This window comes from Anas acuta, chromosome 2 (assembly GCF_963932015.1).
Source record: "Anas acuta chromosome 2, bAnaAcu1.1, whole genome shotgun sequence".
NCBI classification, from domain to species: domain Eukaryota; kingdom Metazoa; phylum Chordata; class Aves; order Anseriformes; family Anatidae; genus Anas; species Anas acuta.
In genome coordinates, this window is record NC_088980.1 from 104,041,679 (window position 1) to 104,064,346 (window position 22,668).

Consider the following 22,668-nt stretch of genomic DNA (forward strand, 5'->3'; position numbering starts at 1 on the left):
TTTTTGCTTTTAGGCTTGTGTCCCACTAACACAAGAACGGCAGCGAAGAAATCTCTCCTATTAAAGAGCTCTGCTAGGCGTTTGAGATGACATACAGAGCGTGGCCATACAGTTCTCCATCCTCCACTACCCCCGAATTTTATGATCCAGAATCTCTTTCAGCAGCCAGCTGCGGACTGCCACCAGGGGAGGAGCAGAAGGTTTTCTGTGCTAACAGAGAACAGAAAAGGTAAATCTCAATAAAGAAGGTCCAGGTATTTTGCAAAATGATCCAAACACGTAGAGTTGGCAGTCTCTCTCCTCCTGCCCATGGTGTGGCACTGAATGCAAAAGCCCTTCGTGTGTAAGGGTGGCACTGTGCCCATAGAAAACACCTGGTCCCTTAGTAGAGGGGTGAGAAAGAGGGATGCAGGCACTGTGCCACACAAGGCTGCCTTCCCAAGGGATGCTCGGCATGGCCCCGTGATGTGCCAGAGGGCACATGGAGGCTTCCCAGCATCAGCACCAGCACCCTGTACCCATAAAATCTCACCCTGATGCCAATTCGTGTGCATCTGATGACCCCTGAGCACTGTCGAGTTATTTGCAGGAGATTGTGCTGGAGAGAAAAAAAATACAGCAGCCAGGAGAAGAATTAATGCGAAACTGTACCAAGGCATCACTAAAACGATGTATTTATTGAGCACATTACAGCGTATTTCCTGAGCTCTCTGACCTATCTTCAAAGGAGCTGCTTTGGATTCAGATCTCCCGGTTATATTTGACAATCATTTAAGAAAAGACTGGGGAGACCAACCCATTCAGTTTAATTTGCAGGCAAACAAGCCACACATCACTTCACGCACAGCAAAACTGCCTGTTTTCCTGCAAAAGGGTTGCAATTTTCCCAGCAACTCAGCACAGTGGTTCTCTGAAACAGAGAAATCGGTCCTGCTCTCCAGCGTGCACAGTCAGGAGACGCTGGTTTATGGTCATCAAGTTAAGAGCTCCCTCAGGCAACACAAAGGCCAACACCCCAAAAGACTGGCTTTTCAGGGCAGCCCTCACAAAAGCTGCTTCAAGCTGCGTACATCATGCAAACGTGAGAAAAATTACGAGGGCAAACTGTTATCCCCCAGCCAGACTCCTGGCTCGCGTTTCTCTACCCAAAGACAATTAAACGAGAAAGCCTTGAGCACAGATCTGTCTCTGCAGTGCTTTGAGCTCCTCCTGGCAACAGGGTAGACGGGGAAGTCATGAGGAAAACAGGAGGAAGAAGGAAACTGCTGTGTTTCCTTTCCAACCTTTTATTTGCTCCAGAAGGCTTGTTCGCCCCTCTATGCATGCAGCAAAGCCAGGACCTACTTTCTTTTCCTCTTTCCTGGGAAAAGACAGCCAAAAAAGCCCTGCCCTTCTTCACTATAATAAATAGCACACCCTGTCCCCGCTCTGTCTGCTGGGGAAGCAGCTTCCACCTGGACTGCAGAGTCCTCAGCAGAGGCGTCTTTCACTCCCTGTGCTCCTGCTGCTGCCAGTATTTCTGTTACCAAAAAAAATCATCAAGTCGGACAAGTCCAGGTATCCCAGTCAGAAACATCACGACTGCCTCCGTGCCCCACGGAGCAGATTAGGGGCAGCCACCCCCTGGCCAAGCCGGGCTGCTGCTGGCTCTGGTCATCGCTGCTGATTCTCCAAAAGTGGAAGGCACGAGGGACCCGTGACTCTGTTATTATCCATTTAAACAACAAATACAAAGCTAAAACATATAAAAAATGCATGAATTTCTGTGAATCTTTGAAGAGTTTTAACTTTGCCTTCTGGTATGTAGGTCTATCAGGCTTTTTAAAGCTTTGATTCCGAAAACTAGAGACTTTGTCAAGAAGACAGAAGACAAGGAGATGAGACTGAGCACCTCCCCTTCATCCCTGTGGTCCAGGAACTTTAAAAGCCTCAACCATACATTGCAAGACTTTGAAGTTGACGATACTGGAGTAAGACCCTCTGCAACATCAGTGGAAAGGAGACAGAGGATCCTTTGTTGGAGCATGTGATTTTAGAAATGTTGCTTCCAGTTCTCATGAAAAAACATACTATAAATCTTTAGAAAGTGCTACGTCACTGCTTAATTTGTCCCTTGCTCCCCAGTTGTCCTGAATGAGGAGTGGGATGTGCATGCATCTGACACATTGCAGCAGAGATTACTGAACCGGCATTTAGGGCTTAACCACTGTTGCACTTCTGCAGAAACCTCAACTGATGGGGCTCTTGCTCAAACCACTCTGCGAAACTGCTCGCTCACTTTGACTCTCTGTTAGGTGATCACTTTCGAAGCCAAAAGCAACTAGCTGCCTGTGAGAGTAAGACTGAAAGGAACCGCATGTGTTTGCAGGATCGGGCGCTGTTTTTATAAAGCCATTTTTCAATGACAAAGCTCATTTAGAAATTCTTGTTTCAAATTAATCACCTCTTTCAAAAGATGTAACTGAATATACTGCAAGAGAGGATTTACTTTAGAACAGCCTTGGCGGTGAAAGCAGACAGAAAAAAAAATAATCCATCTTTTCAAAAAAGTAATTAAGACATTTAGATGCTGCAGACATTAAATGCAGACTTAACAACTCCGATATAGATTTTTGGTGATTTTCATGTGAAATGGCTAACCTTGTAACACATCTTAGATCATCTGACTTCTGTGTCTGTCTGCATATTCAGCATCACAGCCCCAAGCTGAATAAACACAGGCAGAGAAGAAAGAGATTCTTGTTTCCTGGTAAAGCTTATTGCAATAAAGAACTGAAAGCAGGGCAAAAGGCCCATTCAAAAATGTGTCACAAAACACTTCACCGCAGACCTAGGGGCTTTGTTGAAAGGAGGAAAAAAAAGGGGGTTTGAACAACAATATTGCCTAATGGGATTACGCACGCACAGCATAATTTCCCATTTACAATACAGTACCAGCGAGGGGTTAAACACCAGCTGAAGTCCTACCTGCACCGGTACCAGTTATATCATCTCATGCCAGACATTAAGCAAACAAATAGAGGCTATAGACCACAAAGCTGTTACTGAAAACACTTAATCTTCCGAGGTGGATATCGGACAGGCAGTTAAACAATCAATATTCCTTTGAAAAACATTACATTTTATTATCTGTAAATACGCATCTCTTTCTTTTGTCTCTAAAAAGAAAAACAGGAAGCATGCGCTTTTGTAGCATACATTTATGGTTACTTAAATCTGTCAAAAATAAAGTCGTACCTGGGTAAGTATTACACAGAAAATAGCATCCTGATGGCAGAAAATAGTATCCTGATGGCAGTACTACAACATATGAAGACAGACTATGCTTAGGATCCTTCTGAACTTGTTTGCATACAGAAACTTGTCTGTATTTATATTAGCCAGAAAGGGTACCAAGACAGAGCCCCTAAACCCAGGTATTTCCCCTTTCCAGTTCATACCCTTGTTTTTTTTTCTTACCAGGCACTCTGTTTGAAATATATCTGTAGCTAGCCACAACAAGCATGCTATGCTTTGAGGGTTTTCAAGAAAAATAAGTTCGAAAACTAAATCTGGGAGTAAAAACACTGCAGCTCTAGACAGGAAAAACCCTTCAGCAAGTGGAAAAACTTATCACCTGTACCTAATAGAGAATATTAAGGGTATAAACGTGGGATAAAAATCCTTGCTTTTAATGCAACGTGAACATACAGCCATCATTTGGAGGAGAATATATTTAAAGCTGTCATAGCACAGCTCCAGTCCTCCTCCAGCAGCCCTGGTCTGGCTACTTAATCCCGACACAGGGAAATGATCCAAGCAAAGTCATGGAGCAGAACAGGGAATGCGAGGGATGGACATCGCTCAGTTACCTTTGGTAGAGCTACAGGGAGGACATGGAAGATTTCCTCTCTTTGGCATGACCTGTTAGCTGCTGACTGGAAAACAGGAGATGCGTATGCCTTTATTTTTCCTCTAGAAACATCTTTAAAAGAGCCCGTCCAGCAAAGAAACCAAAAGTACACTTCCGCCGCTGCCTCTCTGAGTGCCCAACCAGCCGTAACATTTTCCCTCCTCGCTGCAAGGCTCTGCGAAGGAGGAAGTTCAAGTGCAGCGACCTGAAGGGGGGCAGCCCCGGACAGCAGCGAAAACCAAAGCACGCCCATCTTTTCTTCTTTTGCTTCTGCCCTTCCTTTGCCTCCTCGGGCCTGAACATTAATGAAGGTGGCTAAAACAGAGGGCAGAGAGGCAGTGCTGCCCACAGACCCCCAGCACGACCCACCACGATGCCTCCTGTGGCATCTGCTCACGTAAAACTCACACACACAATTTTACCTCCTTACTTCCACTGAAACAGAAATTAGCCACACTTTTATAAAAGTTTTTTTTGCTTTTTTTTTTTGAATGAGAAAGAACCCCCCCCTCCCTCCAGAGCAGAAACCACTACTTCCTCACACGAGCTACATGCACGCTGCTAAATACAGCACAGGACAAGAGAAAACGTGTGTTGGGTATGACAGCAGAGCTCTGTGTCGATCAGACTTACGGACTGTCAACATGTGATGCCGAATTTTGAAATTTCTACTTTCCTGTTTCACTTTTTCCAATAAACGGACAGGAAAGATGCCCGTTGGTGTGAGGCACGGTAACACAAAAAAAGTCGTTCTTGCTGAATTTACCGCGTTACAAAATGAAGGCTCAAAAAGCCCACAACTGGCCAGCGAAAAGAAAACAAGTGGCCAAGTGCTCTTTTTTAACAAGTACGAAGACAAGTTTTCCCTGCATTTTTTTATTTAGTTATTGTTTTAAAAAATAATCCTGCCAGATGAGAGCTTGGAAGGGAGGTGAGGGACCCGTCCCCAGGTCCAGGCTGGAGCTGGCCTGAAGGCGCACAGGGCGGACATCTTGTCCTCAGCACCAAGCTCCTGGCCCTGCCCTGCTCCCACTGGGCTGTGCTGCTCATCAGCACGGGCACAGCCTTTTTGGATTGAGGAAACCCTTGAGAAAACCCACTCCTCTCACAAAGGCCCCACATTCGAGTAATTTGTAGCTCTGACGGTTCGTGTTGAGCTTTGTTTCAAGGCGTTGGGTGCCTGAACGCCTCACACAAACAAGATGGAGCACGGCCTGGCGGGACGGACTGTCACCTCACAGCAGGACGCGGGCACATCGACTGAAGACCTGACTAAACCTCTGAGATATCCTTGCTCCAATTTTGTTTTCATTCTAAACTTGAAGGAAACTTGAAAAGCAGCAATGAAGATTTGAAGAGCAATCACAGAATCGTGGTCATACTTTGTTAGCAAAGCATGATCTACACCTCAGTTTTCTGTTTGTTAGGGCCCACACACCTCCATGGTTTAAAATGTAAAAGACTGGTAGTTTTATAGCCTCAGAAGCCGTATTTTGAGTTTTATGAGGAGAATTTTGCCCATTTCAGCTGATACATCAGCACAAAGCAAGCTCTCTGACCCACTGATTTAACCAGAAGTGTGCTGTCAGCTTCAATAAAAACAGAATCGCAACTATCTCCTACAACACCAACCATTCCACCCAAAATTGACAGGGAAGACAAGTATACCAATGGGAGCAGGGCTGGACACAGCAGAAAGCAAAATTTGTGAAAAAAAAAACATAAAGGGAAAACACATGCTGTCTTTTTAGAGTGAGATTTTTCAAAGGAGCCCAGAGAGTTCCTCAAATTCATGGTTCAGAGACTCCTTCAAAAAATCTCAGCTTGAATTGCTCCGCTCTCTTTAGCCCGAATAATACAAGACAGACATCTAATCCAGAAAAAACACTGAAGAAGTGAAGCCAGTTGTTCATTACCATAACCCCCTATCTTGGGAAAGTGGATACGAGGGTCAAGAGCCTCTCAAAAGCCGTGCTTCTTCTCGCACATTTAGATGACACAAAACAAAAAAAAAACAAAAAACAAGATTGTGCTGAAAGGTTCCCAGTTTGTATAAAGCAGCACTGCAACAAATGCAAGCCTGCTGGTTAGACAGAAGACAGTGCCACCATCAACCATGGATAGCGTGCTCATTTACCCAGTAAGATATTCAAGACAGGCAATTGCTTGACAGGTTGGAAACCTCATCCCTGCACCTAAAATAGAAAGGACGGGCCTGATCCTGTTCTTACCTGTACCTGAGCAATTCAGAGACCATTCATTTCCAGGTGCCTCAACCTTTGCAAACACACAATGGTTCATGAGGGCTTTTTCAGCCTCTTCTTTTCCATCCCCTCCTCCCTTCTCAAAGTTAATAAATTCCAATTACAAGCCCCATCTTTGTGAGGTGCCCTATTGCAAAAAACTGAGCGTGGGCTGGGGGTTAATTCGTAAGTGATATGGCAAAGCAGCAATGGGATTTTGTACAGCCCTGAGCACAGCATCGGTACCACACTATAAAAATCCACTGCTCCTGTCACAAGGCTACACCCTTGCAGGAGATGAAAGCAGTGAGCTCACAGACTTGCTGGGAGCAAATACATGTTGCCATTCACATCAAGCATTCAACCTTAACACAAAGCATGAGGCTAGCACCAAAAACTACCACTGCATTAGCCTTGAAAGTGCCTGTTTAAGGGTGCTGACAAATTAATAAAAAATTGTCTTTTTTTACTTTTAAATGCATTTACTCAAACTACACTCCCTGTTACACCCTAGCCCTTATCTTTGACTTGTATAGCCTCAAATCAATAAGGATTATATTGAGCAAACAAGAAACCAGTATTTATAATATTCCCTTTAAAACAAACAGAAGCACAAAACCTTTGACAATGAGTACGTTCCTTAAAATAACTGTGCAGACACTTTTGTTACTTGCAAGGCTGAGTTCTGCAGTAGCTGGAGCTGCTTCTAAAATAGAAAAAACATTTTAGCTGGAGGTAAGTTACAAAAAAAAATGAGGATTTTGCAGATAAATTGCGGAAAAAAGTCACTATGGAGGTACTTAACAATGACACTTTGTTCTTCTGTAAATAATCCTATGTTTTTAAGTAACCAACTCTTATCTGTGACTTTTTCTGTATTAGGTTATGCTAAAAGATGGCATTCTACAGAACAGTAAACACCACCATTTAAAAATCAAACCCAGATTTGGTTTAAGTAAGAAATTAAACATCTTCCTGAGACGTATAAAGGGTTGAAAACAGGAGGCTATGTGAACTCTGTTTTAGAAAGCATAATTACACCTTTGTATTTGAAAGACTGTTCTCCCAAGCCTATTAATAGCAGGCTGCCATCTTTCCACACCTTTTTACATAACGTGCTGCAGTACCTGCTCGACTCACCTTCCCAAGCAATCACACCGCGCTGTGCACCGTAGCATCAGCAAGCTGTTTTTCCTCTCTTCGTAGTCTCCGAAAAACACACTAGTGTTTTACGATGATTAATTATGGAAATGACATCATTCTCTTGGAGAAATGCTGAGTACTATGAGACGGGCTGAGTACAGGGGGGTGGAAAGTATAGGTTCTGTGTACACACGAGGGTGAACAAGAAGAAGCAAGGTATAGACCATATTTGTGTTCCTGACCTGAAGATCTGAGATCTGCTCTCTCCATACGTATGCATGCATGTGGTCCAAGCAGGCCCAGAGGCAAAGGGACTTATGAGAGAGTCATCTCTTGGTTCCCCTTTTTCCATCCCTACGTGTTTCAGACAAAACCAGACGTCCCTTCAGGTGACAGTGGTCCTTCCTGAGCACTGTGACCATACCCTAGGTCCTTGGGGTGGTGAAGCTCTGCTCTCCACTTTCTTTACTGGGACTTGCTGGTCCTGCACCTACAGTGGCTTTTTCTCCATCCCAAAAGGAGGAAAAGAAAGGATGCAGCACAGCGGGAAGAGGACAGAGGGAGGACCAACCTCCCTGGGCTGCAGAAGGCACAACCTCAGCTTTGAGGACAGCAAGAGTGCCTATGGGTTGATATTTGCCACCATCCTGCAGTATCACTTCTTTTGCTACATGAAAAACTACGTGCAGATGTGTCCTGTAGGGTCATGTACCCACAAACAGGCTACAAACCAAGAGGCACTACAAACTTTTTAGTGCTCGCCATCCTAACCAAAGCCCAGAGAAAAAGAAAAGCAAGCAGAAAGGTTTTCCCCTGTTTGTTCCACGGGTCTCGTTCCGGTTGAATGATGTGGGGCAGGGAGAAGTCAGCATAGTGTCACCTTACAGATTTTTCCTGTTACACAAAATAAGAGGATTTTTCTTTCCTTTTGGAGGAAAATTTATGCTTCTTTTGAACGCCTTTACCTATAAACTGATGTGCCTATGGCTGATTTGTCTTGGCAACACATAGATTTGAAACCGTAATCGTATTTGCCTTGGTAATACGATTACTTGTTGGAGCACCAAAATGCAATCCATTGTTGTCTGAAAAATTAGTAAAAATAAAGTTACCTAGATTTCAATTTTTTTTTTCTTTCTTATCCCACCAATATTATACAGATAAATCCCTGTTTTTGCGAAGATTCATTTACATGTGTAACTTCATACCCTGGCCAAGTAATTTCATACATATGTAAATGCATACTTTGGGCTTTGCAGGATCCTGGGTCAGAAAGCACATACCTTCTTTTGCCATCCAAGATGAGCAGAGAAAAACACATTTCAATGGTGGGGAGCGAATCTTTTTGTCCCCTCGGACTTGAACTTCATAAAATTACTAGCCTAATTTGTAGTAACATGAAAGAAAATACAACTGCTTGCTAAGAATGTGTTGTTTACGTTCATATATAGGCTGAAAGGGCTTTTATGAGAAACAAAACAACAACAAAAAACCACTTTGTACAGAAAGGAAACTAGCCTTTGCTGAACTTTCCATTCACTTCTGAATTTTCCACAACAGAAAACCTTCCTGAGGCAAAAAACTTTGAAATGTGGCAGTGCTAAGAGCAATGTTGACTCTGAAACACATCATTAGAACAGAAAATATATTTAACATTCATGACAGGAAGGCAGTTCCTATGCACATAACACAGTAGCCACTGTAAAGGAACCTCACAGTCCCTTAAATATATCCTCTCCTACATCTGCATATTGCAGCCTGAAAAGCAAACCTGAAGACATGTGCCGGAGAGATTCCTCAAAGCCTCCCACTGGCACATCATGTTTTCTCCAAACAGCAGTGAATTTCTCCACTCCTAACCGATTTGCTGAGTTCTTTACCCTTCCTCTTGCGGCAAATAAAACTTCTGCTAAGCCCCTCTCACAAAATCAAACGCCATTCCTTAATTTTTTCAGCATGCTATTCACAAACTGCCAAATAATGTAATTTCTAGCAGTCTTGCTTCTTACAGCAAACTGGCACGGGGGTTTTCAGCCAGGTTATTAAAGCAGCCAGCACCTGCTGCGTCGCCCAGCCAGGTGTCTCGAGGCAGCCCCATGCTCCTATTTCCCATACTTATCACGGGGTAAGTTTGTGTCTACCGAGGTTTCAATGTCCAAAAGTTCCAAAAAGTAAAACCAAACTTCTGTATTTTCAGGCTAAATTAGGCAGATGAGCCTTTGTGTTTAGTCCAGAACTTGCCTGAGAGACTACGGACAGCTGAAGGAAGGAAAAATAAATACATCAAGGTTTGCTTCTGAATCATCATTTGTGCTTCTCATCTTTACCTCACATCAAACTCTCCACAGAGCCTCCATCCAGCCCACCTGGCATTTACTGCTTTGAAACTCAGGAGCCATGGAATCAGTATTACACGAGATTTCTCTTTTTCCTTTCATACAGAATATTTGGATTCTTGTATTTGTATTTTAGCTGTTTTCAACTGCTCCAAACTAAGCTATGTCCTTCCCCAGAATAATTCTCAAAGTCATAATAATTACAGATTAAAGCATACTTCCTATCCGAAAGCTGTCAACAAGCTAGGATCCGTCATTATCCTGTCTATCTACCATCAAACCATGTTCTTGTGATGGTCTGGAGGGCTGCTGAGTCACATGGATGCTCCTGATTTTCACCACACAGGGATGCCTGCAGAAATACTGTGTGACAGAGCGCCGTGTAGCTCGCCCATGACCAGAATGGCCAGCCTGCCTGCCTGCACAGGAGCTTTGTGGGTGATTGATCTGGCTTTAACGCCATCTCACTTCCAAACTTGTCAAGTTCTGAGACTTGTGCACAGGCAGCTCTGTCTTAGCATGCGTCTGTCTATAAAGATGTCTAATTAATTCCCTCGCAGTCGTGTACACCACGTTCTGTCCCAGCTCCTCTTCAGAACTGACAGCAAAGGGTTTTTTTTTTCCCCTTGTCTGATGAATATTATCTTTCTTACTGGCGAAAGATGCCTGCTTAGTATTATAATAAAACCTGAAATACGCCAGAGCAAACAGAGCCTGCAGGCTGTGTGCATGGGGACAGCAAGTCCTCTCCTGGGGGTCTGCCCTCCGGGAGCTGCATCAAACACTTCGGCGAGGACAAAAGCAGCAGGATACCGATGCCACCACCAAAACAGCCCTTATTATAGAGTCTTAATCCTGTTCTTGAACACTCTTTCTTTAGGGTGGCATGGGATGGCCATTTAGGTTTCTGAAATGATGACAGGAGTCACCAAAGCATCCCCTCTTTTAAAGGCGGCAATGATTAGCGGTACACAAGGTCACACACCTAAGAAAAGCCTTAGTTCAGCGTGTGCACTTTCCATTCACTTCTCAGACCATTAAATTGCTGTTTTCATGCTGTTCTTGTATACCTAATTCCAAAACTCTGGCTGCCTGAAGGGCTTTGGGCTCAGTGAATAACCAAGTCTCGGTCACACACAAAAGGTCCAATGCGTTTCCAGCAGCTCCTAAGCAAGCTCCCAACGCTGGCATGACCCCGAAGGGTGGACAGTGCCCTCAGCTTGTTGTTCTGCTCCTCTTTCAGGGCTCTGCCCATCACACACTTGTTTCCAAGAGGCTCTTCTTTTGCCCCCGAGGATGCATGGTGATCCTGGGGGCTTCCTGCAGCTCCAACATCTTCTGCTCGCACCTTGTGAGCCCCACAAAGGCTGGGCAAGTCTACAGATCCAGCATCCCCCCTCCCTGCATCTCTCTGGATGAGGAACAATCAGGCCAAAACCCGGCTATTTAAAACAGGCAAACGCTTTCAAATTTTCAATAACAGCCTGAGTACTTACACAACAAAACACCGGAGCAGCGAATGGAGACCTGGAGGAGGAAATTGCCTCCCCTCTGCATTGTCAAAACTGAATGAGATGGAAGGTGAAAGGCGCGGAGACTTTCTAATGGGTAGAAACAAATTGAATCTTTACGAGCTTTAATAATCACAGATTAATTCCAGAATTAGTCAGGAAGTGAGGTTTGTTCTGTAGGTCAATAAATTCTGACGATAAATCCATCTGAGCCACGGTAGCTTAAACATCCTTTTGACTAGATCCCCCCTCCCAGCAATTACTCAGCAAATACTCACTGATTTGTGTCCTTAGCAAAAGCACGCTTGCTTCTTACAACCTGAGCCACTGGAAAAAGTCGTGTATGGGAAAGGAAACTTCAGGTATGGAAATAATGGTGTTTCTTGTAAAGAAAACTACGGCAAGAAGAATTGCAGACGTATATAAAAAAAACAAGCATGTGGACGGGATCATTACCTAACCTGCAGCCTCTGGAATGACTTTAAATGGGTGTTGCTGAAACCTTGTTCCACAGAGGTCCTGCCTGGTTCAGACGAAGCCATTAAAACGAATTATGAATTTGGCACGAAGGAAAGCCATGCCACGGTCTGGCCCTAGTCTCCAGCAGCATCCTCAGCCGCCCATTCACCATGTAACCGAGACAAACTTCTTCAGCACCAGACCAAGAGCCTTCGGCATCAACACGCCAACTACTGACCAAGCGCTTTTTCCCCCCGTTTACGTGTAATTCCACCCGAGCCTCCAAACACGGCCTTTTTTTTGAATCCCGACCACATTAATGATAACCCCTGTTAAACATAAACCAGTGCGCAACTACACACGCGTAAAAAAATATATAAATAAATAAAAAGCCAGGAAACTCTGATTGTACGTTCACGATGGCTTCTGCAAACGCACCCAGGAGCTAACAAACCCCTTGATTCCCCTCTCAGCTCCCCATCCTCCTCCAGGTGAGGAGGAGAAGCCTGTCCCGGGTGCCTCCCAGCCGCAATCAGACGTGATGCGGGGGGCCCCCAGCATCTCCCCCAGACCCCAGCACGGCCCCGTCCAGCCCCGTCCCGTCCCTTACCGGGAGCGCTGCAGCTCGAAGGCGGCGGCGGGGCCGGGCTGCCCCAGCTCGCAGCCCCCTCCTCCTCCTCCTCCTCCTCCTCCCTGGGGGCTGTGTCGGCCGAAGGGCACGGGCAGCACCCCGGCCGTGAAGGAGTTGAGGCGGCCGCGGCTCCCCCCCGCCGCCGCCGCGGCGCCCAGGAAGGCGGCAGCCGGCACCTGCACGGCGGCGAAGGCGTCCTCCTCCTCCTCCTCCTCTTCCTCCTCCTGCTGCTGCTGCTGCTCCTCGTCCTCCCCTCCTCCGCCGCCTTCCTCCTCCTCCTCCTCCTCCTCCTCCGCCCCGCCGCGGGGCCGGGGGGGCTCAGCGGGCGCGGCCGGGGGGCTGCCCAGCCGCGGGGGGGGCTGCGGCGGAGCCTGGCGGAGCCTGGCGGCGGGGCCGTCGGCCGGAGGGGGCGGCGGGGGCCGCCCGTCCAGGGAGATGCTGGTGAGGAAGGACAGCGCGGCCTGCCTGCGCCGGGGGTCGCTGCGCGGCGGCACCGCCGCCAGCCCCGCTGCCGGTGCCGGTCCCGCTGCCGGTGCCGGTGCCGTCCCCGCTGGCAGCGGCCCCTTCCTGGGGCAGGGCTCCGGCGGCGGGGCTGGCAGGGCTCCGGCGGGGCTGCCGGGGCTGGCGGCGGCCGCCGCCATGGCGTGGGGCTGTGCCGGCCGCCCGCCTCCCTGCCCTGCCCTGCCCTGCCCCGCCGCACGGAGCTCGGCTCGGCTCGGCTCGGCTGGGTGCCGCTGGCGGTGCCGGTGGCGGTGCCGGGCTCGCCGCTAGGGCAGCGGGCGGGCGGCGGGGCGAGGCTGCCGGCGGGCCGGCGGCGGGGCCGCCCCCGAGGGCCGCATGGGGCTGCCGCGGCTCTCACGTGCGGAGCGGGGAGCCCAGCACAACAAAAGCCCGGCCAGCAGCCCGCAGGAGGAGGAGGAGGAGGCAGGAGGAGGAGGAGGGAGGAGGGTGGGTCTCGGCGAGCTCCCTCCTTTCAACCTCTCTCTCTGCTGCTTGCTTTTTTTTTTTTTTTTTTTTTCCTTTCCCCCTTCCCTCCTCCTCCTCCTCCTCCTCCTCCTCCTCTTCTTCCCTTCCTGGATGCGTGGGGGCGGGCGGGAGCAGGGGAAGGTGGAGTCTGTGCCCGCATGGCCTGCCGCCGCCCTGTCCCCTCCGGCAGCACCCCGGCCGGGCTGCTGGCGGCTCGGGAAGCACCTCACAAGCCCCTCGAGCCATTAAAGTACCATTAAAACACCTCACTAGCCCCCCCAAACCTTTAAAATACCTCACAAGCTCCTCAAGCCATTAAAGCACCATCAAAACACCTCACAAGCCCCCCAAACCTTCAAAGCACCATTAAAACACCTCACGAGACCCAAAAACCTTTAAAGCACCATCAAAACACCTCACAAGCCCCCCAAACCTGTAAAGTGCCATTAAAACACCTCACTATCCCCCCAAGCCATTAAAGTGCCATCAAAACACCTCACAAGCCCCCCAAACCTTTAAAGTGCCATTAAAACACCTCACAAGCTCCCAAAACCTTTAAAGGACCATCAAAACACCTCACAAGCCCCCCCAAACCTTTAAAACACCTCAGAAGCCCCTCAAGCCATTAAAGCACCATCAAAACACCTCACAAGCCCCCCAAACCATTAAAGCACCCTTAAAACACCTCACTATCCCCCCAAACCTTTAAAGCACCATCAAAACATCTCACAAGCCCCCCAAACCATTAAAGCACCCTTAAAACACCTCACTATCCCCCCAAGCCATTAAAGCAGCATTAAAACCCCTCACAAGCCCCCCAAGCCCCCTTCCCTCACCGCCTTCTCCCCAAGCCTTCGCGCTGCCCTGCCCAGGGGCAGTGTGGTTACTCAGGGTGCCCTCTCGCCCCCAGCCCCGCTGGCCCGAGGCCAGTCCCACGGCAGCACGAGGCGCCTTTGGTTTCTTCATCGCTTCACTCGCTCGGCTCAGCCTTGCTACAAGTGTTTTTGTCCCTGCGTGAGGGCTGGGTAACGCAAACCCCAGCACACACGGTGCTTGTGAGGTACCGGCGTGCACCTCCTCCAGTGACATGTGTTATTATATCCCCGTTACAGTGTGCTGATCCAGCCCTCTCAGACTGTCACAGAGCAAGCAGTGCCCCCTGTGATTTCATCAAAAGTTTGCTGATTTGAGCAACAAAGCTGCGGGTTTGGTCACAGAGGGAAACCTAACGCTGTTAGTTTTGAAGAAGCTACGGACCCAGGTTTGCCTTCCTCGCAGAACTGACCTTGTGAGCATTCAATGACTTTACAATCAAGCTCTGTGACTCGGATTGATTCGTGAAAGCTTGGCCTCTACTCACCCTGAGTGCCACAAAGCCCTGCCTCTGAGGCCCCGATGTCCCTGGGGTGGGCTCTGCAGGCTCCTGATGCGATAAGGATGCTGTGCAGGCAGCATGGATGGGAAATGCTGGGGGAAAGGGAGCGCCTCCCAACCCCCAGCTCCTCCCAGATCCAAGGGCTATTTTGAGGTGGGCATCCCCACTTCAGGCTGCTCTCTTGAGGCTTCAGCTGGTGCTGTCTTCCCTAACAGATGGCACCGGTGTGCTTGTCCCTGTGGCGCATTGGGGCCGGATGGTTTGGTTGGGAAGCGGGTGGGCCTGAGTGCCGGCCTCACCTCCTGTGGAGAAGCTCAGGGGCCTTTCGAGATGGCTCCACTTTTAAAAGAATTCAGGACTCTTTCGGGGAGGACTCCTGGGCCACACACAGGGAAGTGCCACAGCTCCGTAGCCTGACAGTCAGCACGTTCCCTGGGTGCTGACCTCTGGTCCGAGGACTACTTCTGTGTTGTAGGTCCTGAAACTCACGCCTTCCACATTACAGCTGTGTGAGGCATACACTCGTTTTTTACCTCTTGCATTTCTGGCAGGAAGCAGCCACAGTGCGTTTTTTTTCCCCCGGAGCTCAAAATCTTGCTATGGCAACTGAGTTCTGGAGCGTATTTTCCAAATCCAGCCTCTACCAGGAGATAAGCATGGTAAAAGAGAACCACCACCACAATGACGGGTGTAGGTCCCAGAGGTTGGTCTAACCTGGGGCAATTTTGATGTGTGCAGAAGTGTGAGCTCCTTTCACAAAATCCCCCTTGTGGTAGGATAAATGTGAGCATTATTTTGCTTTGGAGGCATGACCTCTGCTCCAGAACACCTCTGAAGCTGTTCAAAATAAACTTGGGCACCTGATACACTGTGTGCAATTGGGAACGCTCATGTGGATGGTTGAGTTTATCGGACCTCCTTACCTCAAAGTTAGAGGGGCTGGGATAAATTGTAGGTTTTTTAAATTGTAGGTCTTTGCTAAGGTGGGGCATTCAGCTGAGGTCACCAGGTTCTTGTCACCTCATGCAGCCTTTGCAGAGCACATATCTGTCTGCCCATTAGCCTGACTTCCTCAGGGGACCTCAACAAATGCCCCTGTGGGCACCGTGTGGGTATGGACTGTCTTTTCCAACAGTGCTGCTGCTGATGGGTTAAAACATCCCTTCCACTGTGCACGAGAATAAATCCATTTGAGAAAGCAATATACAACAAGGAAAACACGACTTTTTCAGTCTAAAGCAAAGCTATTTTTGTTAATGAGTGGGGCACCACAGTACAGAGATAATTGGCATGTTAGAAATACCAGGTTCTCTAGACCTATTTATATGTTTAGTAGAGAATTTAAATGAATACATACAACCTAAGGTGAATGGTGTTTTGTTTTTTTTTTTTTTTTTTTCCCTGTTACTTACATCCTTTTGATCTGTGCTTAGCAGAGCTGTAGATGATTGCACGGGCTATAGGAGTCTTGTTTGCCGGAGGTTATGTGGAAATGTTAAACAAATTGACTTTGCTGGTTCAAACCTTTTTTCTTTGATGGGGAACCGGTGGTTGACTAGAGGAAATAGCAAACTTGAAAGGAAAACCAAAAAGACATATTCTGGAAACTTGCTCCTGTGACTGGTTTTTAAATCATTTTCCTCTCCAGTTTCTCTTCCAACCAACCATCTCTCCCCAAGTGCAAGCAAATGTTTTTATTTCAGAGGTCACAGGCTTATGCAAGTGGTTGGATGACAAGTGGTAATAGGAGTGGAAGAGCGTGATAACTTTTTTTACCCCATGCACAAAATGCTGGAAGAGAGAGAGACTCATCAGCTGTGGGTGTTCAGAGACAATGAGGAACTGGGGGAGCCAGTTGACACAGGTGAGTGGAGAGGCCAGGTTTAAAGATTTTGAGGAGGGTAGAGGGAGTTTGGACAAAAAAAAACAAAAAAAAACAAACAAAAAACAAACAAACAACAAAAAAAAAAAAAAACAAAAAAAAAAACCCCAACAACAAAAAAGTGAAAGCTCAGCAATTTACCACTCTGGGAAATGAGACTTTAGAAGTGGTGCCTCTGCCTTTGCAGGAAAGTGAATCCAAGTGTGGGAGCCTTATGTTTTCTTGGTGTCAAGTCTGAAAGGCCACAGATGCTTGAGCTGAAGCTGTGCGCCTGCATGGCTTGCCACCTCAAGTTAAAAAAAACATATTTGCAGGTGCATTGAAATCTTCGCCTGGAACTTGAGTTAGAGACAAGATTTGTACTACCCTGAGAGTTAACTCTGCAGGAATAACCGGTCCTGAGTCACCAACGTGAGTCACCCGGCCAGCGCTCGAGTGTCCTCAGCGCAGTGTTTGTGTGCTTGGGCGATAAAAACAAGTTTCTTATTGTCCCTGACACTTGTTAGAGCTGCAGGAGGAAGGCAGCTAGTGGAAGGAAAAGCAAATGCGATTCTCCCTTGCAGTTTTGACAGCGTTGTTTTCTGACTGTCAGGATCAGTCTGGTAATGTTGTTACACGCAAAGCTCAGCAGAGAAGTCATCTGAAGGTGGTAGTGCGTCACTTCTCTAGTTGAGAACAGAAGTGATAGTTACCTATGGTCATGGATCCCACTGTGGGATCTCAGCAGCTGGGCAGATTCCTGTAGCCTGTGAGCACACTCGCTGTGCAAGACTTCGGAGAAACAATAAATCAGCGATCTTATAAACGATTTGGCTTTTTTTAGTTCCTCCCCAAAGTCCCTTTTTGGAATACAATTGCACTTCAATAGAAGAAAGAAGTTGTAACATTGAAGAAGGACTTGGAATATGAATTTAATAATCCTTCTGCTTAGAAGGAGCGTCTGGCAGAAGTAAAATAGAGGGAATTTAAACACACTTCACTGAAAACCATAGTTAAGAATGGAAATTGGATAAAGACAGTACAAATTCTTTACAAAAGACTAATACTCCATCTGGATAGTGAGTCCTGTTTCGGTGCCAGGCCCTAACCTTAAGTCTGTTGTAAATTTAGCCTGATTCTCAGAAAAGCTAAGTACTTGCTTCCCACTGGTAATTTTTCAGGAGCCGGAGTGTTTTATTTTTTGAAGGCTGCCCTTGCTAATTGGATATAAAAGCCTGACACTAACATGCTTGTTGCCTTGTTTAAAAAACAGAGCTCCCTGGATATGCAGAGACCCACGCTTGTCTCTTCACCAGGAACCTAACTTTGTTTTCTTGCATTGTTCGAGGGTGTGTGCCAACGTTAGCCAGTTAATGTAAACTGAATTCTTATATGGCAGTGGTAAAGAGGGAGAGATTTGGGGTCGCCTAGCATTAGGGTTGGAGCAGTGTGGGCAAGATCCTGTGTGTAACCGGCAGGAAGCACAGAAGCAGATGCCCTTGGCAAAGATGAACCGGTGCCTCCACAGCTCAGCTGACATGCGGATATAAAGGTCACCAAATTAACCTGCTAATTATTTAAGATGTCAGAGGTGTGGCATGCGTGGTGTTTGTGTGCATGTTGCACCGCCTTGAAAGGCTCCCGAGGTCTTCGGTAGGCTAGCGGTACACGTGTGGGCGGTAGGGCCAATTTGGTAGATGTTTGTCTCTTAGAGAAATTAGGGCACTCTAGTTAAGTGGTCAAAACTGGAATATATAGCATTATTCCAACTTAAAGTCCCCTTAGGTGGGGCTGGTGGAAACAGCTTTTTAAGAAGACTACTTAACATTTGCTATTGTAACACCTTGGCATTTTCCGTGCTAGATCCTCTTCAGGCCAAACATTTTTTATTTTTTTATTTTTTTTTTTCAGGAAATTTTGGTCAAAATGGTTATGCCAGCTCCAAGAGCAGGAACAAGAAAAACACATTGCTTCGCCCACATTAGAAATTTGTTTGACCTTTCCTTTGAAATACCCGAGCATTCCTGCACTGAAACAAGAATTTAGGAGGTGGGCTTCTGTCTCTGAGGTGGGGCTGGGGAAGAAGGAGGGAGTGCCCTTCCTGTCAAAATCCACCCACCTGGGTCCAATTTTAAGCCTTTGAATCATAGCGTGCATGTGCTAGCTGGAGACTTAGTACTGCCTAGCAGCTAAAACTGCCAGTGATGTCTTCCCTGAGCAAGCCTCAGCCTCCTGCGTTTCCCGAGCCAGCTGAGTGCACCCAGACCTACAGGAGTGCAGGAAGGGATGTTCCCAGCTGTTCTGGGTCACGGTGGAGGCAGCTGCTGAAATGCGGGTTCAGGGCAGGGAAGTGGTGCAGAGGAGGGAGCCGTAAGGTTGGGTGCACTCGAATTTTTAATGTGACTCGTTCAACTTTGGCTCGGTTTGAGGATTTCTGTCTCTGGAGGTGTTTGTTTGCTGTAAATACTTTTGGATCCCTTAAGGACCCACACTAAAACAGGAGCTCCGTTTTACTAGTCGCTGCTAAAATGCTGACCCGTGCTGCAATGAGCTTGCAGGGTAAGTAGACAAAACAAGGAAGGTGGCCATGTCTGAGCTGCAACTGGAATGCAGCAGTTTCTGGCTCCTATTTGTGTGATTAAATGGGAACAGGGCCACACAGCTCCTCCCTCCCTTGGAAAACAAAAACTGTGGACACTTGTACAGAAAACAATCCTGGTCTCTGTTTGTCCTTGTCTCACTGCAGTTTCTTCAGATTTTTTTTTTTTTTATTAATTATTTTTAATATTTATTTCTTTCATAGTAAGTTGACGTAGGTGTGAGGTTCAGGAATGCAGTGGTCTTTATTCAGGTGAGGAACAGGCAAATGTCCTGCCTTCCTGGCAGTCTCCTTAAGCAGACAGATAAATAAAAAGCAGCTAGTAATGGCAGTAGAACAAAACAAGACTTACCACTAAAAAGAGCTTTTTTTATGTTTTTCGTAAAGTGACAGCTGTGATTTATCCCATTCTTTACCACTCTGAGATAATTCGGAATTGAATATAGAATCACTGGCTACTAAGATTTCAGTGGGAAGCCTGGGAGAACATCCGTCATCGCCATGGTGTTTGTTAATTTTTAATCACCTCGGGATAATTTTAAAACATAGCTGCAGGTTTCTGAAACATTCATGTGAGCAAGTCTCTAGGTATGTTGGCTGCCTAGGCTAGGAAAATCCTCCAGTTCACAGGACAGTCTGACCAAATTGCTGTGTGAGAGGGAAAATCCTGTTGACACCTTCTGAGACACGGTCTTCAATGAGGGTAAAAACATTAAATAAACAGCATCTGAAGTTCCCAAAGGGGCATGTTGGTGGAGTGTTTTACTTCAGAGGCTGTTGTGTGAGTTCATCCCGTCTATAAAAGTTTAATATCCAAGTTGGAAAAAAAAATAAAAAGTTCAAGGGATTTGTTTTTTCTCCTCTTGAAAATATTTAATTCAGTGTGAACGAAGGAGGCACATGGAAAACTTTTGGCAGAGCGAGCTGAGGTTTTGCATCTTCTCAATGGCATTTTTCTGCCTGTGTGCAATGCGATCCCCCGTGAGCGCCACGCTCCAGGATTTCAGGGCAAATTGTCAAGCCCTGTGAGCTTCAGGAGATCCTCAGCAGGTGGAGACCGTCCTCAGCGGGCAGAAATCCTGAAAGCTTTGAAAAGAAGCAAAGCAGGCTCCCCTCGCGCCACCTCGGCCTGCCTGCACAGGTTGGCCTGGGCCCATTCTTGCCCTCACGGTGGGCACAGGCTCTGCCTGGCTCTTCTCTGAGCAATGTCCCTGTGCAAGTGTTTGCCATGGGCAAATTTCCAGCATAATAATGCCCAGCAAGGTCAGCTCTGCCTCTTTCCCAGGGTGGCCAGATAAACTGGCACGGCACACTGAGGGAGCCGAAATGGCGGTGACCTTGGTGGGGCTGGGGCCAGTCTTGGCTGCAGGCCGGGCAGGAGGTGATAGGGCAGCTCCACTCCCCCAAAAACCCTGAATGGGCACTGCTGATGCTGGTGGGTGGATGTTTGGGAGTCCTTGTGGCCAGGAAAACTTTCTGAGGGGGCTGAGGCCCTGCTAGGGTGTGGGGACACTCGGAAATGGCATAGGTGGCCTGATCCTAGGAAGGAAGCCCAAGAGGTATGTCCGGAGAATGGGTTTTCTCCTTCATCACACCAAGAGGCATGTGAAGCGAGACCCCTAAGGAAGACCCCTAAATCCTGCTGTGTGCCTTTGTGTTGGATGGGGAAGGAGTCTACCCTTCATGAAGTTCAGAAAATTCATCCTCAGAGGAATGACCGGAGACAGCTGGCTGCAATTCAGGGGGCAAAACAGCAGCTCAATCCTACCCTGAATAACCGTAACTTGTTATATGCATGTCTTGCATAGTCTGATAGAGACTAAAACTGCTAAAAATTGTCTGAACGGGATGCCTTTTTTTTTCTCTCAGAAAAGTTTAGGCAGGAAACTGCCAAAAGAAAATGAGTAATATGAAAAAATAAGCAGCAAAAGAAAATGAAACAAATGCAAAAGTGGTCCCCTGGCAAGAGAGATCCAAAGTCTTCTGCTGTCTTCACTCCAACTGAGCAGCACCTTCATGTAATAATCTCTATGCTGAGATCAATGAGGCTGTTTAAATAAAAGAAGCGTTTAAATGTAAAAGAAAGTCAGAGAAGAGCAGAGCAACTGCATTCAAATCAAAAGACTAATATTCAAGCCTCCTTGAGCCCCAAGGAAGGGATAAATCCTTTAAGCTGTGAAGAAGTAAATGCTGGAGAAAGTCCGTGAAATCCATTCCAAAGTTTATCACAAAATAAAACTCAGTTAAGGGCCAGAAAGGACACTGAACACTTCAAAGAAGTGGCAATGTAGCAGAAGAGAACAGCTCTGCTAGCATGACATTTCATCTGTATTTGGTGCATCTGCAGGTCTTTCTGTCTGGAAGCTTGACACACCAGTAATTCCTTCTTCCAATGTGAAAATAAATAGTTTATTTCTAATTTACTGCAATGTCTCTGGAGGTGGCTTTTTTTTTTTTTTTTTTTTTTTTTTTTGTGCTAGCCCCTCAGGAAAGAAAGAAAATGTTCAGATACACAACAAAAGGAATTAACTAGATTTTGGCTGTATATGTATATATAGCCAAATACACACACATATATATATATGTGTGTGTGTATGCAAGTATATATATATAGAGAGATATTTCATTTTCCCCTGCGGGGATGTAATCCAACCAGATATAATAGGACATAATGCATACACTCAAACTAGAGCAATAGCAAGGATATGTAGCAGAACTATTCTGCTGGCTGTTTTTGGAAATGGTTTAGCTGTTTCCATCACGCCAGCATGACTGTGTTCCTATGGGAACAAGCTTCCTCATAGCAAGAGGCTTCTATAGCAAGGGGAGGTGACTCCTGGCTAAAAACTTGTTGTTTAGCACAAAACTTAATTCTCTGTAAATATTATTTATTTTTTTTTCCTGTGATGTTTGGATTATGTTCATTCATTTTCAGAACTAATTAAAATAATATTTTTTCTACTCTGTCAATGAGGCAAGATGCTATCAGCTACATTAAAAGTGTCATTAGGACTAGCTAGTAGATCCTCAATAGCAAAAGCTTGTTTGTACCCTCCTTGCTGGTATGGTGTTGCTTCCAAGAGCTGCATCCCAGTGATGGTACACTTTTGAAAGGCACCATACTGCAGGAGTAATCCCATATGCTTTAATAGGACTATAGGTGAATTAAAGTAGCAGTATTCTTTGTGAGGATGCCTATTAGAATCTGGCTTCATGTTAACAGCTGCCTTAAATGCATATCTCCTCTGAAAAACAAGGTCTCATGTCGTGTATTGTAAGAGTATTATTGTGTTGCTGTAGTGTTTACTTGCAGCAGGAGTAATGCTTACAGGAAAAAACCTTGGAGCTTCAAAGCTCTCTCAAGGATGCCTTTGGAAGAAGGGATTCCAGGGGTAAAATAATAATAATAATAAAAAAATCAATCTGACCCATCAAAGAATGAATTACTGTAGCCAGCTGAATACTTCTTTGAATCAGTATTGTGAGTGTTCATATCCTGAACTGAAGCTGATCAAATGTATCTGCTTAACTTCTAATTCCTAACTGTTAAAACTGCCAGCAAAGTAGCTGTTACGCACAGAAGTGATATGAAGGAGACAGAGCTTTATCTGTTGTTCTTTACCAGCAGATAATGAACGGACATACTGGAAAC

General features: G+C 46.5%; 1 protein-coding gene across 2 annotated transcripts in view; it reads right to left on the reverse strand.

The window, feature by feature from the left end:
* The window catches only part of CABLES1 (Cdk5 and Abl enzyme substrate 1), a 55,262-nt gene extending 42,016 nt beyond the window's left edge, over window positions 1-13,246 (reverse strand). Inside the window, exon 1 of one of the 2 annotated variants that reach the window (XM_068671439.1) lies at window positions 12,195-13,246. In XM_068671439.1, coding sequence (XP_068527540.1) covers window positions 12,195-12,856 — 662 coding nt within the window. In that variant the 5' untranslated portion in view covers window positions 12,857-13,246. The remainder of the gene's footprint in view (window positions 1-12,194) is intronic. The other variant, XM_068671438.1, reaches the window with a different exon arrangement.
* Between the last annotated feature and the right edge of the window lie 9,422 nt (window positions 13,247-22,668).